At 32.1% G+C, this 15206-nt stretch overlaps 3 protein-coding genes and 1 long non-coding RNA gene across 4 annotated transcripts; 3 read left to right on the plus strand and 1 right to left on the minus strand.

The window, feature by feature from the left end:
- Positions 1-171: 171 nt before the first annotated feature.
- Positions 172-1256, plus strand: LOC107365448 (uncharacterized). The gene is made up of 4 exons (XM_015932940.3): positions 172-346; positions 412-509; positions 581-705; positions 786-1256. Exons 1-4 carry the CDS (start codon positions 307-309, stop codon positions 1192-1194), a joined length of 672 nt encoding a protein of 223 aa, XP_015788426.1. The 5' UTR covers positions 172-306; the 3' UTR covers positions 1195-1256.
- An 878-nt stretch (positions 1257-2134) lies between these two features.
- Positions 2135-3715, plus strand: LOC149094535 (uncharacterized). The gene is made up of 4 exons (XM_089266040.1): positions 2135-2579; positions 2647-2750; positions 2820-2941; positions 3020-3715. Exons 1-4 carry the CDS (start codon positions 2549-2551, stop codon positions 3459-3461), a joined length of 699 nt encoding a protein of 232 aa, XP_089122166.1. The 5' UTR covers positions 2135-2548; the 3' UTR covers positions 3462-3715.
- Positions 3716-4668: 953 nt separating this feature from the next.
- Positions 4669-5179, plus strand: LOC107365439 (uncharacterized). Its single transcript, XR_016200876.1, has 2 exons — positions 4669-4839; positions 4898-5179. It is a non-coding gene; the product is annotated as an uncharacterized LOC107365439 (long non-coding RNA).
- A 786-nt stretch (positions 5180-5965) lies between these two features.
- LOC107365420 (uncharacterized) lies at positions 5966-9466 on the minus strand. The gene is made up of 5 exons (XM_015932907.3): positions 8957-9466; positions 8209-8547; positions 7664-8120; positions 6345-6448; positions 5966-6279 (listed from the first exon to the last, which is right to left on the minus strand). The coding sequence occupies exons 1-5, from the start codon at positions 9167-9169 to the stop codon at positions 6100-6102; spliced, it is 1293 nt and encodes a 430-aa protein (XP_015788393.2). The 5' UTR covers positions 9170-9466; the 3' UTR covers positions 5966-6099.
- Between the last annotated feature and the right edge of the window lie 5740 nt (positions 9467-15206).

Raw genomic sequence — 15206 nt, forward strand, 5'->3', positions numbered from 1 at the left:
AAATTTAGATCACCTTATTTTTTTGAATTGTAAACACAATTATATTCTAAGATTTAAGTTTATCTATTAGTAAAACAATCTTTCCTAAAGGAAAAGTTAGGGAAGCGTAATTTCGCAGAATTTGGCTTTTCAGTTTTGGTTTAAAAATAGCGCTTTTACCGACGTAGAAACTTGTTTTCATCCAATAATCTGTTCCTTTTTTGAGACCAAAACTTTTTTGAATTTTGTCGGTTTCACATTTTCTTGGAGTCATTTCAATCCCTTTCATTTCATTTTGTGCCACAATTCAACTAATTATCGTCTTAAATGGGTGGAATGGATAAGAATAGTGATAATTCTGATAAAAGTAAGTTTCATGTTTAATTCAATCTTCAACTAAATTAATCAATTCTTTACATTTGACAACCTTAGCAATATTCAAAGTGAAATTTCTTGGTGAATATCATGATGTTGTTATCGATTGGTCAGATGAAAGTCATGAATATAAACAAGTACAATTATTTAAACAGGTAATTATAATAAATAAATCAATCTTTTCAGTTTTTTCTATTTTAATTTTTGTCTTGTTTTTTATTAATAGCTGGAATCAATAACTGGAATCGCTAACAAATATATATGTCAGGTTGATTTAGAGGCAGATAATCAGGATCCATTCCTTACAGAAAATCCAGACTCTGAATATTTTTATTCAATCGTCTTACCAAAGTAATTTCTTGTTTTTAATGCTTCAAGTTGCATTTCAATTAATCCTTTGCATCTCTTTTATACAAATCGGTTATATTCAGTGACTTTACGAAAGACAGGATCTACAACCAATACATTCATGATGACGAGATCTTGGTTTTGCGTTATCACCCAGTTTACGATTCCAGAAGAGTCGATAATTATCTTTTTTGTTATTATGAATTAACAAATGAAAACATGATTCGTGAAGGAGTTTGTTCCATGTATGGTCGCTACTGTCCACATCTTCAGTCTAAAACTGTTTTCAACAAAGTAAAATACGTCTTCTCGGATGAATTTCAATCAAAAATTATTGATCGTATTGGCTCATCAAATAGTTCTCCTGTAGAAAGATTTCTCATGGAATTCAATGTACAACAATATTTCAGATTTATTTGTACAGAAACCCTTAGACGCTGGCCAATGCGATTTAGACAAAGATTTGCTCTTTATCTGAGAAATCGTGGTTAAAATCTAATTGATGATTTGTTTATTTGAATAAATTGTCAGTCGACTATTATTCTTGGAAATAACACTTGATTTATGTCATAACTCTTTTTTTAGACAAACTAAGCAGGCATATTGAAACTTGCTGATTTGCCACTTGGGATTCCTGCCTAATAAAGATTAACACAATTTTTACAAACTTTTGTTAGGACAGAAGTCTGTTTCTTAAGAAAATCTTTTACAGGAATGTTTGGATTCAAAAGTTACGAAGTTTGTTGAATAGTCGCCAGGACTAGCACTAGAATAATATTAGAATAGGATAAAAAGTCTCAAAATGCTTTCATTCGTTGTCGATCAAATCAAGCTCTGAATATTCAAATATTCTATCAATTATTCTACCTGAAGTCCGGCAATCGAAGATATTTGCAACCTCATCGCCAAGACCGACGCAACTGAAGCATTGAAGAATCGAAATTAAATGTTAATCATTACATATTTTCATTGAAGTAACATGCAGATGAGGAGGAAGAATAACCGGCAGCGGCAATTACTGCAATTTAAATTTAATTGTTTAAATTACTTATTACTTAGGTTCTCCAATATCGAGTTTACTTTGAAATAAAATAGCTTTTCTCTCTACTTTTTGTCACTTTTTTCCCGTTAATTCAGCAACAACACTTCGCATCAAAAAACCGATTTCATATTCATAATCAGCATGTCAAGTTCTATCAGAAATTATTTGTTTCATGGAAAAAAAATTCTAAGGCCATTATCTCGAAAACGGCTTCGAATATAAAAAAATGGTTAACACTATGATATTTTTCATGCCATTTTACATTTAAAAAATTCAGTTTGAAATAAATCTATTTTTAGGCGAATTTCGTCCGCCTCCTTTATGAGACTCCACAGTTGGATCAAAAGTCACAAGATATCAATAGACAATTGGTTCATTAATCATTTAAGCTTTGATTAAACATTGATTTTCGATCATAATTTTACTCTTAATAGTCAAATGGCAATGAATCTACTCCGGAATTAAAAAAAATTCACAGACATTTCATCAATATTACTGATGAAAATGTGTTCGAAAATGAATTCTAACTCATTTTTGGTTGTTGAAAAAGCTCAGGTCACATTTATGCATTGTTAGCACGATATCTGTTGATATTGAAGTGAAGGTTCAACTGTTACAAAAGTATTTTCAGTTTTGTTTGAAAAGAGCGCTTCGTCTCAGGTCGACACTCGTTTTCGCCCAATAACCTGCTTCTCTTTCAAGTCCAAACTGTATTGATGTTTTTCGTCATGTTTACTTAAGATTTGAGTTCTAACTAAACTCTTCTCCGCGTTTTCAGTGTTTCCTTTATTGATACGTCTTATAATGGCAGGACAGAATAGCAATTCTGATAACAGTAAGTTTCATTTTATTCATGATTTCAAGATAATTCACTCTTTAACTGACCATTTTATTCATAATAGTTACTTTTAAAGTGAAGCATTTGAATGCATATCATGGCATAGTCATTGATCTGAATGATGCCAGATACGAATCCAAACACCGACATCAACAAATATTTGAACAGGTGAGTAAAGTTTTGAATTTCATGTATTTCGTTTTGATCAGTAACTCACCATTATCTATACATTTATAGCTGGAATCAATAACAGGAGTTCCAAGCAGATATACAACTGGTGTTATTATACTAAGAAACATGAACCCTTCCGACGTTAATAATGCTTTTCGGGATTTTACTTACTTTCACAACCAAAAAGCGTAATAGACCATTTCACTAATTGATATCATTTATTATAAGATGCATATTAATTAATCTCTCCTCAACTTTTTTCATAGCTTCGTTCCTGATTCACTTATGAAATACTCTGCACGAAACGATATCACAAGTCTAAATATTCGTGATGATGAGCGGTTTCATCTCCAATATAAACTTTCTTATGCGCATTATATTTCCAAACGTTTAAGTATAAGTTATTACCTGATAGAAGAAAGAGACGTCCTTGAAGTAGGCTGTGGTCCACATTTCTGTCAATCTAAATGCACGGAAAGTTACTTTAAAAGGTTGAAAGATCTTGTAAATAACGATGAAATGAATGCAAAGATTACGCAGCTTGTCCAGCCACTAGAGGAATCGCAAATGTATTCGGAAGCGGACAAGATTTACAGAGAGTTCAATGTTGAACAATTTTTTCATCCTGTTTGTTTTGTGCATGAGCAGAGACGGTCAGAGACTGGTCATGCATACCAAAGGGATCGTTATTTAAGAACTCGAGGTTAACCTTCAGGGCATCTGCCCTTGGTGGATGAGCCTTGTTTCAATTTTACTCAATAAACTCATCTTTCTTGATTCAAATGTTGTGAGCCAAGAGCTTAACAACTTGACAATTCCTCAAAGATATGCATAAGAGTTGGGCATATCCGAATATTCACTCGTTGAGGAACCGAGTAATACTTGCTGGGATTCGGTTCTTTTTAATATTTCAACAAAATAAAACAAAAGCTAAAATAAGAAAATAAATATTTTGTTCAATCTTTTTTTCTGGAATAAAATATTAGGTTACTAAAAGTGTTGTTTGCATTAGTCTCTTGATTGATACAAGTTCCAACAGAAAAGACATGGCACTGGAATTGTACCCAATTCAAGAGAAATGTTGAATAAAGAAATTAGAAAAAGTCTTGTTGAAAATAGAAAGGGAATGAAATTTAGTTTTGAATCAACTTACAGTCCAATTATAATAAAGATTTAATTATTGCATCGCTGTATTGCATAAATATATTTATTCTTGTATTTTGACTGAAAATTATCAGTTTAATTGAAACATTAATATTATGTCAAGTTATTGCGTTTAATAAACTTTGGTCATCACTAACAATAACTCATCATTATCTATACATTTATAGCTGGAATTAATAACTGGAGTACCAAGAGATGTTCAAGTGGAGTGACTGTGCTTCAGAAACACCAAAGCTTCCAACGTTAACAATACATCTCGGCGAATGCTCATCTTTTCAACCCAAAAGCGTAATGTTACATTTCACTGTTCACGATAACAAGTCATTTATCATAAGATTTATATTGATTAATTGTTTCTCAACTTTTTTCATAGCTTTACTCTCGATTCGATTATGAGATACCATATTCATGATTTTTATACTTCTCTGATTTAATTTATCTCTATAAACTCTTGCTATTTAATTTCCATAATGAATCTGGATGAAATCTTAATTTCATGTACTGTCTCCTTTTATTAATTACATGACAGAGTAAATATGGAAAATAATAATAAAGTATGATGAACGAAGCTAGATTTTTAATTGTTAACAAAACTCAGATAATCGTCAATTGTTATCACAATAAGCCTTTAATATCGAAGTCAATGTTCAACTATTATTGAAAAATACTATTTTTAAAATAGCAATTGTACAGAATTTAGTATTTGCATATTTGTTTGAAAAGAGCGCTTCAACTCAGGTCGACACTGGTTTTCGTCCAATAATCTGCTTCTCTTTCAAGTCCAAACTTTAAGCTTTTTTTCCGTTTTGCTTAACCTCTCAGTTCCAACTAGACGCTTAAGTGTTCAGTATTTCCTAGTTCAGACACATATTGATATCGATACTTGTTAAAATGGGAGAACAGCGCAACAATTCTGATAAAAGTAAGTTTCATTTCATTTATGAATTTAAAATATTCATTCTACCTATCATTAATTTTAGTTAAATTCAAAGTGAAGCATTTGAATGAATATCATGACATAGTCATTGATCCAAATGATGCCAGATATGAATCCAAACACCAACATCAACAAATATTTGAACAGGTAAGTAAAGTACAGCATCCCATCGTTGAATAATAACTCATCACTATACATTTATAGCTGGAATCAATAACTGGAGTACCAAGTATATATACAACTGGTGTTATTATATTTAAACAGAATCTCATCAACCTCCCTCCCGATGTTGACAATCCTGTCTGGGTGGTAGCCTGGGTTTTTAACAACCAAAAAGCGTAATGTTACATTTCACTCATTTTCATTATTAATCATCCAATGCATATTAAATAATTGCTTGTAATTTTTTTCATAGCTACGTCCCTGGTTCGCGTTCTCGATACAATGCGCTTCACGATATCTTCAGTCTAAATATTGAGGATGGTCAGCGTTTTCATGTATCATATCAAGTCTCTTATGATTATCGTGTTACCAAACGTTTAAGTATGCGTTATGTGCTAAGAATGGAAAGCGACGTTCCTGAAGATGGGTGCGGTCGAGGTGTATGCCAATATCAATGCACTGAGAATTTCTTTAAAAGGTTGAAGGATCTCGTTTGTAATGATGAATTGAATGCAAAAATCACGGAGATTATCCAGCCACTAAGGGAATCAGGAATGTGGGCAGATGCAGATGCAGACAAGAATTTCAGAGAGTTTAATATTAAACAATATTTTCATGTTAAATGTGATGTGGATGAATTAGAGCTCAGACAGGCTGGTTACACAGGCCAAGTTGATCTTTATCTAAGAACTCGAGGTTAAATATCTGTATTTAACGAATGAAATGAATTTAATTTTTAACTGTTTGCGCCCAATAATCTGCTTCTTTTCAAGTCCAAACTCTTTTCAATTTCGAACGAATCCCGATGAAATTTTCATTTCTGTCACCTTTCATTAATTGTATGAAAATGTATAATCTGTAATTCAGTAATCTATAATGTGATTCATTTGACGATATAAATAAAAAAGCGTTGTAACTTTCAATCTTGGATCGAATCAAGCCACGAATATTTAAATATTAGCAAATTTTGTTTTTTCCTATTATTTGATTCTTTAAGTTACAAGACAAAGGGCAAGAAGTTTAACAATTATGAACATATAATATACATATAAGTTTATTGCGGTGAATGCCGATACAAGTAGATCAATGTCGCACATATTTATTCACTACTTGAATGGCCCTTTGAACAGCCTCGCAGTCATCATCACTGTTTTCATCTTCTTCGATGCGTTCTCCAAATATGGTTTCCTCTTTGATGTCACTTATATCCCAGACGCATAACTTGCCAAGTAAATCACAAGTGAATATACGGTTAGCAGCCACCTATTAAGAAAAAAATTGTTCAACATTAGTACAACCAAATTGTTCCAATCCATCAATTATTCTACCTGAAGTCCGGTGATGGCCTCCTGATGCCCATGGAAGCTTTTCTTCAGTGAACCTGATTTTGAATCAAAAATATTTGCAACGCCATCGCCAAGACCAACGCAAACTGAAGCATTAAAGAATCAAAGATTAAAGATTGCTCATTAGATATATTTCATTGAATTAACACATTTCTTGTTTAGTCAGGAAGCTTCACTAACTTGTAACCTCATTGAAGTATACAATGAAAAAATTTCAATTCATAAAGCATACAGTTGCGCTAATTATTGACGATTTCTGAATATTCATGCAACATGAAGTAATTAATAATGTCAAAATAATTTCTAAACTAGTAAATAAATAAACATTAACTATCCAATCAGTTGAAAGGGTGCAATAATAATTTTATGGATAATATGCAAATGAAGGATAATAGAAATATTACCAAAAAAACAAGCAAAGCTTTGCATTTTAAATCAACTTTGTTACTATGCTGGGTTCAATGAGTTTTTTGTTTATAAATTTTATTTACTTTCACCCATTGCAATAACCTAATTAACTCAACTGGAAACATCTAAACTGTCCATTGAACTTACAATTGTAACACAATTTAACTGAATAATAAACCATAAATGTCAGTTCCTGATACAAACTCAGCATAAAAACAAAGCTCAAACTGACCAAAAAACAAACCAGATTTATTTTTTTGTGGGAAACTGCTTGAAGAAATACAAAATATAGCTTTCAAACAAATAATTAGAGAGGAGAGAGAAAGATGATAATGATGAAAACAACAAATCTAGCAATTATGAAAAGGATTGAGGTGATAGCAAAGAGATTTCAAAGTTGAAAATTCAATTGATTCTCATTAGCAAACAATTGAATGAAAATGTCCAATAAATTTTACCCAAAGAGGTTTGTTTAAATTGAATGACTTGAAGGTTCCCAAAATATAATTGATTCCCTAGATTGATCAAAGGAGAGGTTCATAATTATTGAATTGGCCTCACAATCTTGTAAATAACCTGTTTCCAAGTATTGAGAAAAAATTGGATCCACATAAAAAAACTATGGTCATGATAAGTTTCCTGAGATAGTGTTTCATTCAATTTCCCAGAAGCTGGTGGTGTTGATGAAAAGGTATTACAATTGAGGGTATAAAAGTTTATGGCCAGAAGGAGAGGTAACAAAATTAAAAGTGCTACAAGTGTTTAACTTAATTAACTTTGCTCAAGGTATGGCAACCCAAAAGCTTTACAAGTTTATCCCAATTACTGGCTGTTATTAATATTAACATTTAACCAGTAAATTTGAGTATCCGATGACTTATTCAATGTCTCACCTAATCCATTATAATATTGAACCAAAGAGACGGCACTAGAGTTGCCATGAAATACTCTAACACATTCACCAAATTCAATGACCCAAGCTCTTGCTGTTCTGTCTGTCGATCCTGAAAATAACATGCGATTGTAGGCTACACATGAGATGACTGGTCCATTATGATCACTCATTTGCTTCACCAATTCACCAGTCACGGCATCCCAGCTGATTATTTTACCGTCGCCTGATGCCGAGATGAACTGTTTACTATTCAATGGATCAGCAAGTAAACTGTAAATAGGAGCACAATGGTCAGTTAATAGCTTTAGACAGTCTCCATATTTGAAAGACCAGATTCTTATTGTACAGTCAACTGATCCGGTAACCACAAGATCTGTTTCCAATATGCGTCCAGTTAGTTCAAAGTCGGTGTCGGTTGGAAGAAATATAATTGGATAGACACTTTTGGTGTGACCCTACATTGAACGAGACAAGAAGCAAAAATTAATACAGATGTAAATTAACCTTACAATATCTTGAATGGCATTAGCTTAACCAGCATACCTTGTAGGTTTGGATGCACGGACTTAATCTGGTTAGTTCATCTTTTGTTAAATTATCAATTGTAACCAATTGTTGCTCATTGTCTTCATCAAAATCTTGATCGTCTTCAAATTGGTTAAAAGATGAAATAGCAACATTGGCAAGCCAAACTTTGGCTGTTTTGTCATATGATGTGCTAAACAAGAAACTAGATTTAATCATTATACGATTAATCTTGGAAGAATGACCAAAAAATATAAACAGGCAGTCCATTGTTTCAATTGACCATTTGCGAATAGTTTGATCCACTGATCCCGTATAAATGTACAAATTGTCGATTGTTGAACACGTTATACCAGCCTAATGAAATAGATATCAATAATTAATTAGTAAATTGGTTTCAATGTTGGCAAGGTTATTTGTTTTGCTTCTTTTCACTGACAAGGTTTAGGTCTTTGGGTTTATGTATACAATTTTTATCTATTGATTGATCAATTAGCAAATATGACATGAATGAACTCATATATTAGCATATCAGTGTTATCATATGGATAAATTGCTAATATAATTTTCATGATTTAACCTTGAATCAAGTGATCTGTGATTAAAACTAATGATAGATGACCACAGCTTCAACAGACTTGCAGTCTAACTCAGCAACAAAAGCACAGCAGTAACCCATTTGCCTTTCCGTCTATCTTTACTATCTGCACATAAATTGGCCATTAAATCAAAATTTGGACTAATTTATTTTGCTAATTAAACTTACCGAGTGTCCAACAAGTTTACCAATTATCTCAGTTGGTGATGAAAAGGTGCTTATAACCAGTGCGGTTCCTAGTTCACCTGCGATCACAAGCATTGAGCGATCTTCACTTATCTCCATTAAACTAACCGAACCAATGTTTGTATCAATATCTTCAATTAAAACATCTGATTTACTTGTGCTTTTGATTGAACCACAGCCCATTTTACCCAGCATATCGTCTCTGTCAACCAGTTTGCCTAAAAAGTCAACATGAAGTCACCAGGAAAAAGTTTAAAACAACATTTGGCTCTTTTCGGTGAAACATGCTTTAAAAACAGATGATCGTTGTTGTTGGTCCAAATAATTGTTAACATTGTCTATAACCAAGTGACGATTTAAACACTCACAAACAGATGATTATCCAATTGGTAAATACTCGTTAACGGAGATTAATTAACAAAACAACTCAACAATGGAAGTCACAGTAAAACAGTCAACTGAGTTATTGGCTTAGATGGGGTTCACTTCAAAAACGGAGGCCAAGGTATCTTTAAACCAATTGCTTGAAACTTGCAACATATTTAATAAGTTTGCAACAATACCTTTTCATAACCATGGTTACTTATGGTATAAACATTAAACCTCATCTGAAATACCTCATGCTTTTTGATTCTAGGTCAGTTCAACAACCAAATTAACCACTGTAATGACCACTTTAAATATTGATGCGATTCTTACACTAAACCTTTTCCAACTGTTTATGATTTTGTAGATAGATGAATCAACAATTCATCGACTTCTGACTTCAAAGCCAAGACGAATGGCTCAGCTCTTCGTAAATATTAAAATTAAGTTCAATATGACTTTTCAGGCTTTTGTTTTCTTCCTGTTTTTGTCTCATCTGATTTTGATTCATATATATTTATTACAGTAAATTACCAATAATTTGATTGGATTAACTAAAAGTATTGTTCCAAGAAAATAAAGTTCAGAAGCAAAAAACTTTATTTTTGAATTGCCACTGAATCTTTTGCGTTGTTTCAAACAAAATAAGGAAGTCTTGATGAATTAATTCTTATATTGTTAATCATTTGTTATTGGTAAAGACTTGAATGATTAGATTGTGAAGATGAAGGTAAAAAAATCTATGAATGAGAGTTGTTGAGATTAATATGAGAAAAGTAAAGACATTGATTAAAGTTGCAAATCTGAAGCTGATATATGAATGTTTTTTTTCAATCATTTTCTTATCATTGTAGCTGTCAGGTTAGGTTTTAATCAATGAATCCAACTAAGTAACTATTAATTGTAATCGACTGTAAAATAGAAACAAACAAAACTGTAACTGTTTGAATAAAAAGCATCTCAAGTATAGAGATAAGAAACATGAGACAATTTAGCTGTTTCTCTCAATGGGTATTTATACACCTCAAATTGATGTTTTGTCTCAATGAACTTCCACATCTTGTTGAGATGTTTAATCATTTACTATCCTTAAAAAATCAATGATCTCATCATATTCATGATGAACATTGATCAACGACTTTCAATAAAAAGTGAATGACTGTTCAATAAATTGTCTGAGTTGACTGAAGCTTGTTAGATCTAAAAATAAGCTAAGAAAAGTTTGTTGTAAATAAGATTTACTAATGATAATTAGACTTTGAAATTAAATTAGAATCAAAAACATTATTAACGGAAAAATTAAACTAGTCAAGGTATAAATAAAGTTAAAAATAGCCAATAGAGATGGCGTTAACTGTTGATGACTTTAATTTCATTGCTTCTCATTCATATTCAGATTGAACGATAAGAAATCATGGCAAATCTGAAAGTTGCATCGAGTTAGGTGATCAAATCAAAGTTGAGTCTTTAGTCTCTGGGTCTAGTATGTTTGGTTTTAAATGGTTGAGTAGTCGTACTGCATCATGAATCTTGATGATCGCTATTTACCGGTTTCACCAGTCTTTTAAGCTTTTGAGCAAAACTATTATGAGAATGGAATAAACTTTTGTAATGAGAAATATTTCCTTTCTCCTTATCGGTTGTTTCCTCTGATTCTTGAATTGACCTAGAATTGCCTTTATAAGGATGGTTTCCCTAAATCCTAATAAGGATTTATCTCTCAACTTGATCTCTGTGATTATCTGAATTCAAAAGAGATCAGATTCATTCATAACAGAGTTCAGTTTCGAGTCAATAATTGGCCAACTCAGTTTCGCTACCTAATTCATTAGCCCCTTTAAAGTGTAACCTTTCATTTAAACGAATCGAAGTTGTTTTATTTGGCTTTAGCCTTTTACATCATTTAAATTGTGTTCAAATCTTTCGTTAAAATTGTGGCAGCGGCTTGATAAAATCAGTGAAATTTTCAACTCTTCAAGTGTACAATGGAAATCAATACACAACCAACGCAAACTACAATGCCTTTAGAAACTTTACTTCGTTTGATGAATCGTAGACAAATGCCAGTAACAATTTCACCGTTCATTGGCTACCCAAACGACCCCGAAGAGTGGTGTGATGAGTTCGAGGTAATAACAAACTTAGCAAACTGGGATGATGAAGATCGTTTTTGCAAAGTTTCAAGCTATCTTTCTCCTGACATACGGATATGGTTCAAATCAAAACGTGAAGTCTGGTCAAGTTTTAAAGCAACCTTCATCGCAACTTATCCAAATGGAGATAAGCAAAATTATATACATCGACTTGCTAAAACTTTACAGCGTGTTGATGAAGATGCGTGCAATTATGCTACAAAAATGTATGCCATTGCTCAGAAAGGCAAAATTGCGTTTAAAGATTATGTTGCTTTTGTTATCTCTGGGCTACAACCAAGGTTAAGAGCAGAACTTACAGAAGAGTTAGTTGACACTATCAAAGACCTGTCTGAACTGATGCAACATCTTCGTGAAGCCGCTAGAATCGTCAAGCTTCGACTTGAAGCATCATCAGCCCGATATCATGATTATCTACCACCAACTTATCCTGTGAATGCAATACCAGCGGTACAAAATAATGAACCTCAAAATTCAGTAGTTGATCTCCTGGCAAAGCAAATAAAAGAATTACAAGACCAAATGAAGACAATAGTGGAGGCAATAGCTGTCAAACCATCTCGAAGAGATTAGACTAACATCACTTGTCTTTATTGAAAAAGATTGGCCATATTGAACGTGATTGCAGGCGAAGAAAAGCCGATCTTTCGAATGGAAATTTCCAAATGAGTTTAACATTTCAACACCCAACTCAGTACCCGTCATATCAGGTACCTTCTCAAATTGTCCAGTTACCAAATCCGCCATCAATTCAACAGCCACAGAGCGTCTACAGCAATATCCCCAACCAGTGCTAAATCAACCAAACATGCAGTCTGGAATGAGTTTCCAACCGAATAATTATCAACCCTTACAATCACAATTACCAGAGTAATTTCCTTTACAATTTTATTGAATTAATTGATTTCTGTGTCATTTTTAAACTGTCGGTTTTTGTTGCTTTGAGCTAACAAGATTTAAAAGTAATAAAAAGATTACAAGATTGGTGAAAACCTTGATAATCATCTTTATGTTGATCTTTCCATGAATAATAAGCATTAAAAAATAAAGATTAATATTAATAAATGTGTGTTAATGTTAACTGATTGTTTCTTCGTCTTTGAAATCACAGCCTTTAATCCAAAATTACATCCTATTACTTACTTTTGTTTTGGTATAAAGTAATTGAACCTGACAATTCTAATCAAATTAATGGCAATCAAGACAAGCTTTATAATAATAATAGTTTACAATTGAAAATCCCAAGAAATCAACTGACAAAGCTGATTTGTTTACTCTGTTTCTGGATTAAATTGGGAAAATATCAATTCAGACTTTCCCAGTTAGAGGTAAGATAAGATTGTTTATTAATCATTGTATGCATAAGGTTTATATCGCATGACAATTAATGTTGATTTAGTTTGATGTCATAGGAAAGCCTGAATTCACTAAAGGTTTTCAACTATTAACTTTATGCAAACGAAGACGACAATTTGCATTAATTTACATAAATTATTGAAACCAAATTTACCAGAAAATGAAACTCATTTCTCGTCATTACAGTCTCTAAACCATTCTGACGAAAGTAAAACTAAACTGAAATGGTGGATTGAATATCAGTCAAAATCAGCTTAAAGTCAAAGTTCAAGATTAACTGTCCTTTGACTTTTCTTTGTAATGTCATTGAATTGATTATCTTATTTAAAATTATCTTTGCGAGAAGCAAAGAAATGGTTCAGAGCTTGAAGCATTGAAAACGGTGAAAATTGAAAAATGAAATTGATCTCAAGATGTCGGACTGATAATTGGTTTTCAACACTTGGAAAGATCAAACGTAATCTAAAAGCTGAGCTCACCTCATAATACAAAAAGATATTTCAAATATGTGAAGAGATGTTCAAGAAAAGTGAAAAAGTGAAAAGAATTTTCAAAACTCATTGAGAAACATTTTCCTGAAAAGAGTTTGGAAATGTAAAGTGAACTTTAATGGAACCTTTCAGGAATCAAAACAGTAAAAGGCACAAAAATTCATGTGTTAGTCTAGTCTCATCAATTTTGTTTTCAAATAAATCACAAAATGCTTTTCCTTTGAAATCAATCCAGAATTCAGTTAATATGGTTTAGATGGTACATTTATAATTAGCTCAACTCACTGTGTAACTTGACTTGAAACTATTACATTAACTAATATAAGGAAAGTAATTCATATTATCTTAAATAATTTCCCATGCAAAGTTGTATAAATAAATGCATACAGGTTATATAATCCAACTGGTTTTGAATGATAGATTAATAAAGACGACAATTTGGTAATTTATAATAATATTGTCATTTCCAATTTGCTATAGGAATAAAGATTTATGTATTAATACTTGGCTGTCCGGTTAAAGTGTTACAATTTAAAGTTCAATGGATATTTTAATGATTTCCAGTTGAGTTGATTAAGTTGTGATACAATAAAGAGTGAAAGTAAATAAAAATTATAAACAAAAAACTCATTGAACCCAGCATAGTAACAAAGTTGATTTAAAATGCAAAGCTTTGCTTGTTTTTTGGTAATCTCACTATTGATCATTTGCATATTATCCATAAAATTATTATTGCACCGTTTTCAACCCATTTCATAGTTAATATGCTTAACAAGTTGGAAAGTCCAGGAGGAAAACTCGCCTTTCATGTTAACTTTGCCAGGTCCAAGTGAGACTGAGAGTAATTAACCACAGAAACCAATGAGTTCAACGTTTAACCAAAGTGTCTTTCAAGTCTTGGGTTATCTTTGATTTGGCCAACTTGTCCATTGTTTATATTGAATAGGATATACAATGAATGAACCAGTTGCTGAATTAATCTCGCCAATTCTTCTGCTCCATGAGATAGAAAAATATGCTGAAAAGTTGCAAGTGAATTCATTAACCAAAATGACAGCGAATTTTTGAAGTCAGGTAAAATGTTGGCTACATCATCAGGCAAAGATGGTCAAGGTTTGATGTCCAGTTGAAAATGAATGCATTGTTGCATGAGAGATGTTAATTCCAATGGAATGATCAAATTTAAATTGTGAGATCAAACCTTGTCATGAGAAAATTAAATTTACTCAACTTGAAAACTCCATTAGTTGTTTAATGATGAAAATTTTCACAAACACTAATCATTTGTTTAGTCAAACAATGTTACATAAATAAATGCTATTTGATATTTTTCAATAATCACTCTCAACTACTGTTATGGTTAATGTTATCATGTTATCATCATTATTGTTAATGTTTTTGCAATTTTGAAACACTGATTTGTTTATTAAACCACCATTAAGGTTCATCAGATGATATGTAATTTGCTTTTGTATGATATAATTGGCAATTTTGGGTACTTCAGGTTCACTTGAAGCAGGTTTATTCATTCAAATCAGTGTTTTGAGTTAATATTTTTGTTCATTTTGTAACGTTTCCAAAATCAATCATCTTAAATACTTGTTCGCGCTATGGGGTGCTAGGCAATGATCTCACGATGTGGTTGACGTTACTTGGATCACTTAAGTCATGTGAAAAGATAGAAAGGAAAGAATAAGTGGAAGAAGTGAGAAAAAGAGAGTGAGAAAGGCGGAAAGATGAGGATGAGGAATGAAGATGGCGATAGAAAGAAAAAAGTCAAGGAATGAGAGCGTGAGAAAAGCGCATAACCGCCAATTTAAAAGCGAGAGTGGCGCTTTATGAATGTTTGTTTGAAAATATAGTTAT

The sequence above is a fragment of the Tetranychus urticae genome, chromosome 1 (assembly GCF_039701765.1).
Source record: "Tetranychus urticae isolate SD_2017Ah chromosome 1, NJAU_TeUrti_SD_1.0, whole genome shotgun sequence".
NCBI classification, from domain to species: domain Eukaryota; kingdom Metazoa; phylum Arthropoda; class Arachnida; order Trombidiformes; family Tetranychidae; genus Tetranychus; species Tetranychus urticae.

Bases quoted from the DNA above. Each gene is read 5' to 3' on its own strand.
- LOC107365420 (XM_015932907.3), bottom strand. From the start codon at position 9,169: ATGCTGGGTAAAATGGGCTGTGGTTCAATCAAAAGCACAAGTAAATCA. The intron at 8,548-8,956 runs GTAAGTTTAATT...CTATTTCATTAG, and splicing joins GTAAACTTGTTGGACACTCG to GCTGGTATAACGTGTTCAAC. The intron at 6,449-7,663 runs GTGAGACATTGA...TTAATGCTTCAG, and splicing joins TCAATATTATAATGGATTAG to TTTGCGTTGGTCTTGGCGAT.
- LOC107365448 (XM_015932940.3), top strand. From the start codon at position 307: ATGGGTGGAATGGATAAGAATAGTGATAATTCTGATAAAA. The intron at 510-580 runs GTAATTATAATA...TTTTATTAATAG, and splicing joins AAGTACAATTATTTAAACAG to CTGGAATCAATAACTGGAAT. The intron at 706-785 runs GTAATTTCTTGT...GGTTATATTCAG, and splicing joins TATTCAATCGTCTTACCAAA to TGACTTTACGAAAGACAGGA.
- LOC149094535 (XM_089266040.1), top strand. From the start codon at position 2,549: ATGGCAGGACAGAATAGCAATTCTGATAACA. The intron at 2,751-2,819 runs GTGAGTAAAGTT...ATACATTTATAG, and splicing joins ATCAACAAATATTTGAACAG to CTGGAATCAATAACAGGAGT. The intron at 2,942-3,019 runs GTAATAGACCAT...CTTTTTTCATAG, and splicing joins TACTTTCACAACCAAAAAGC to CTTCGTTCCTGATTCACTTA.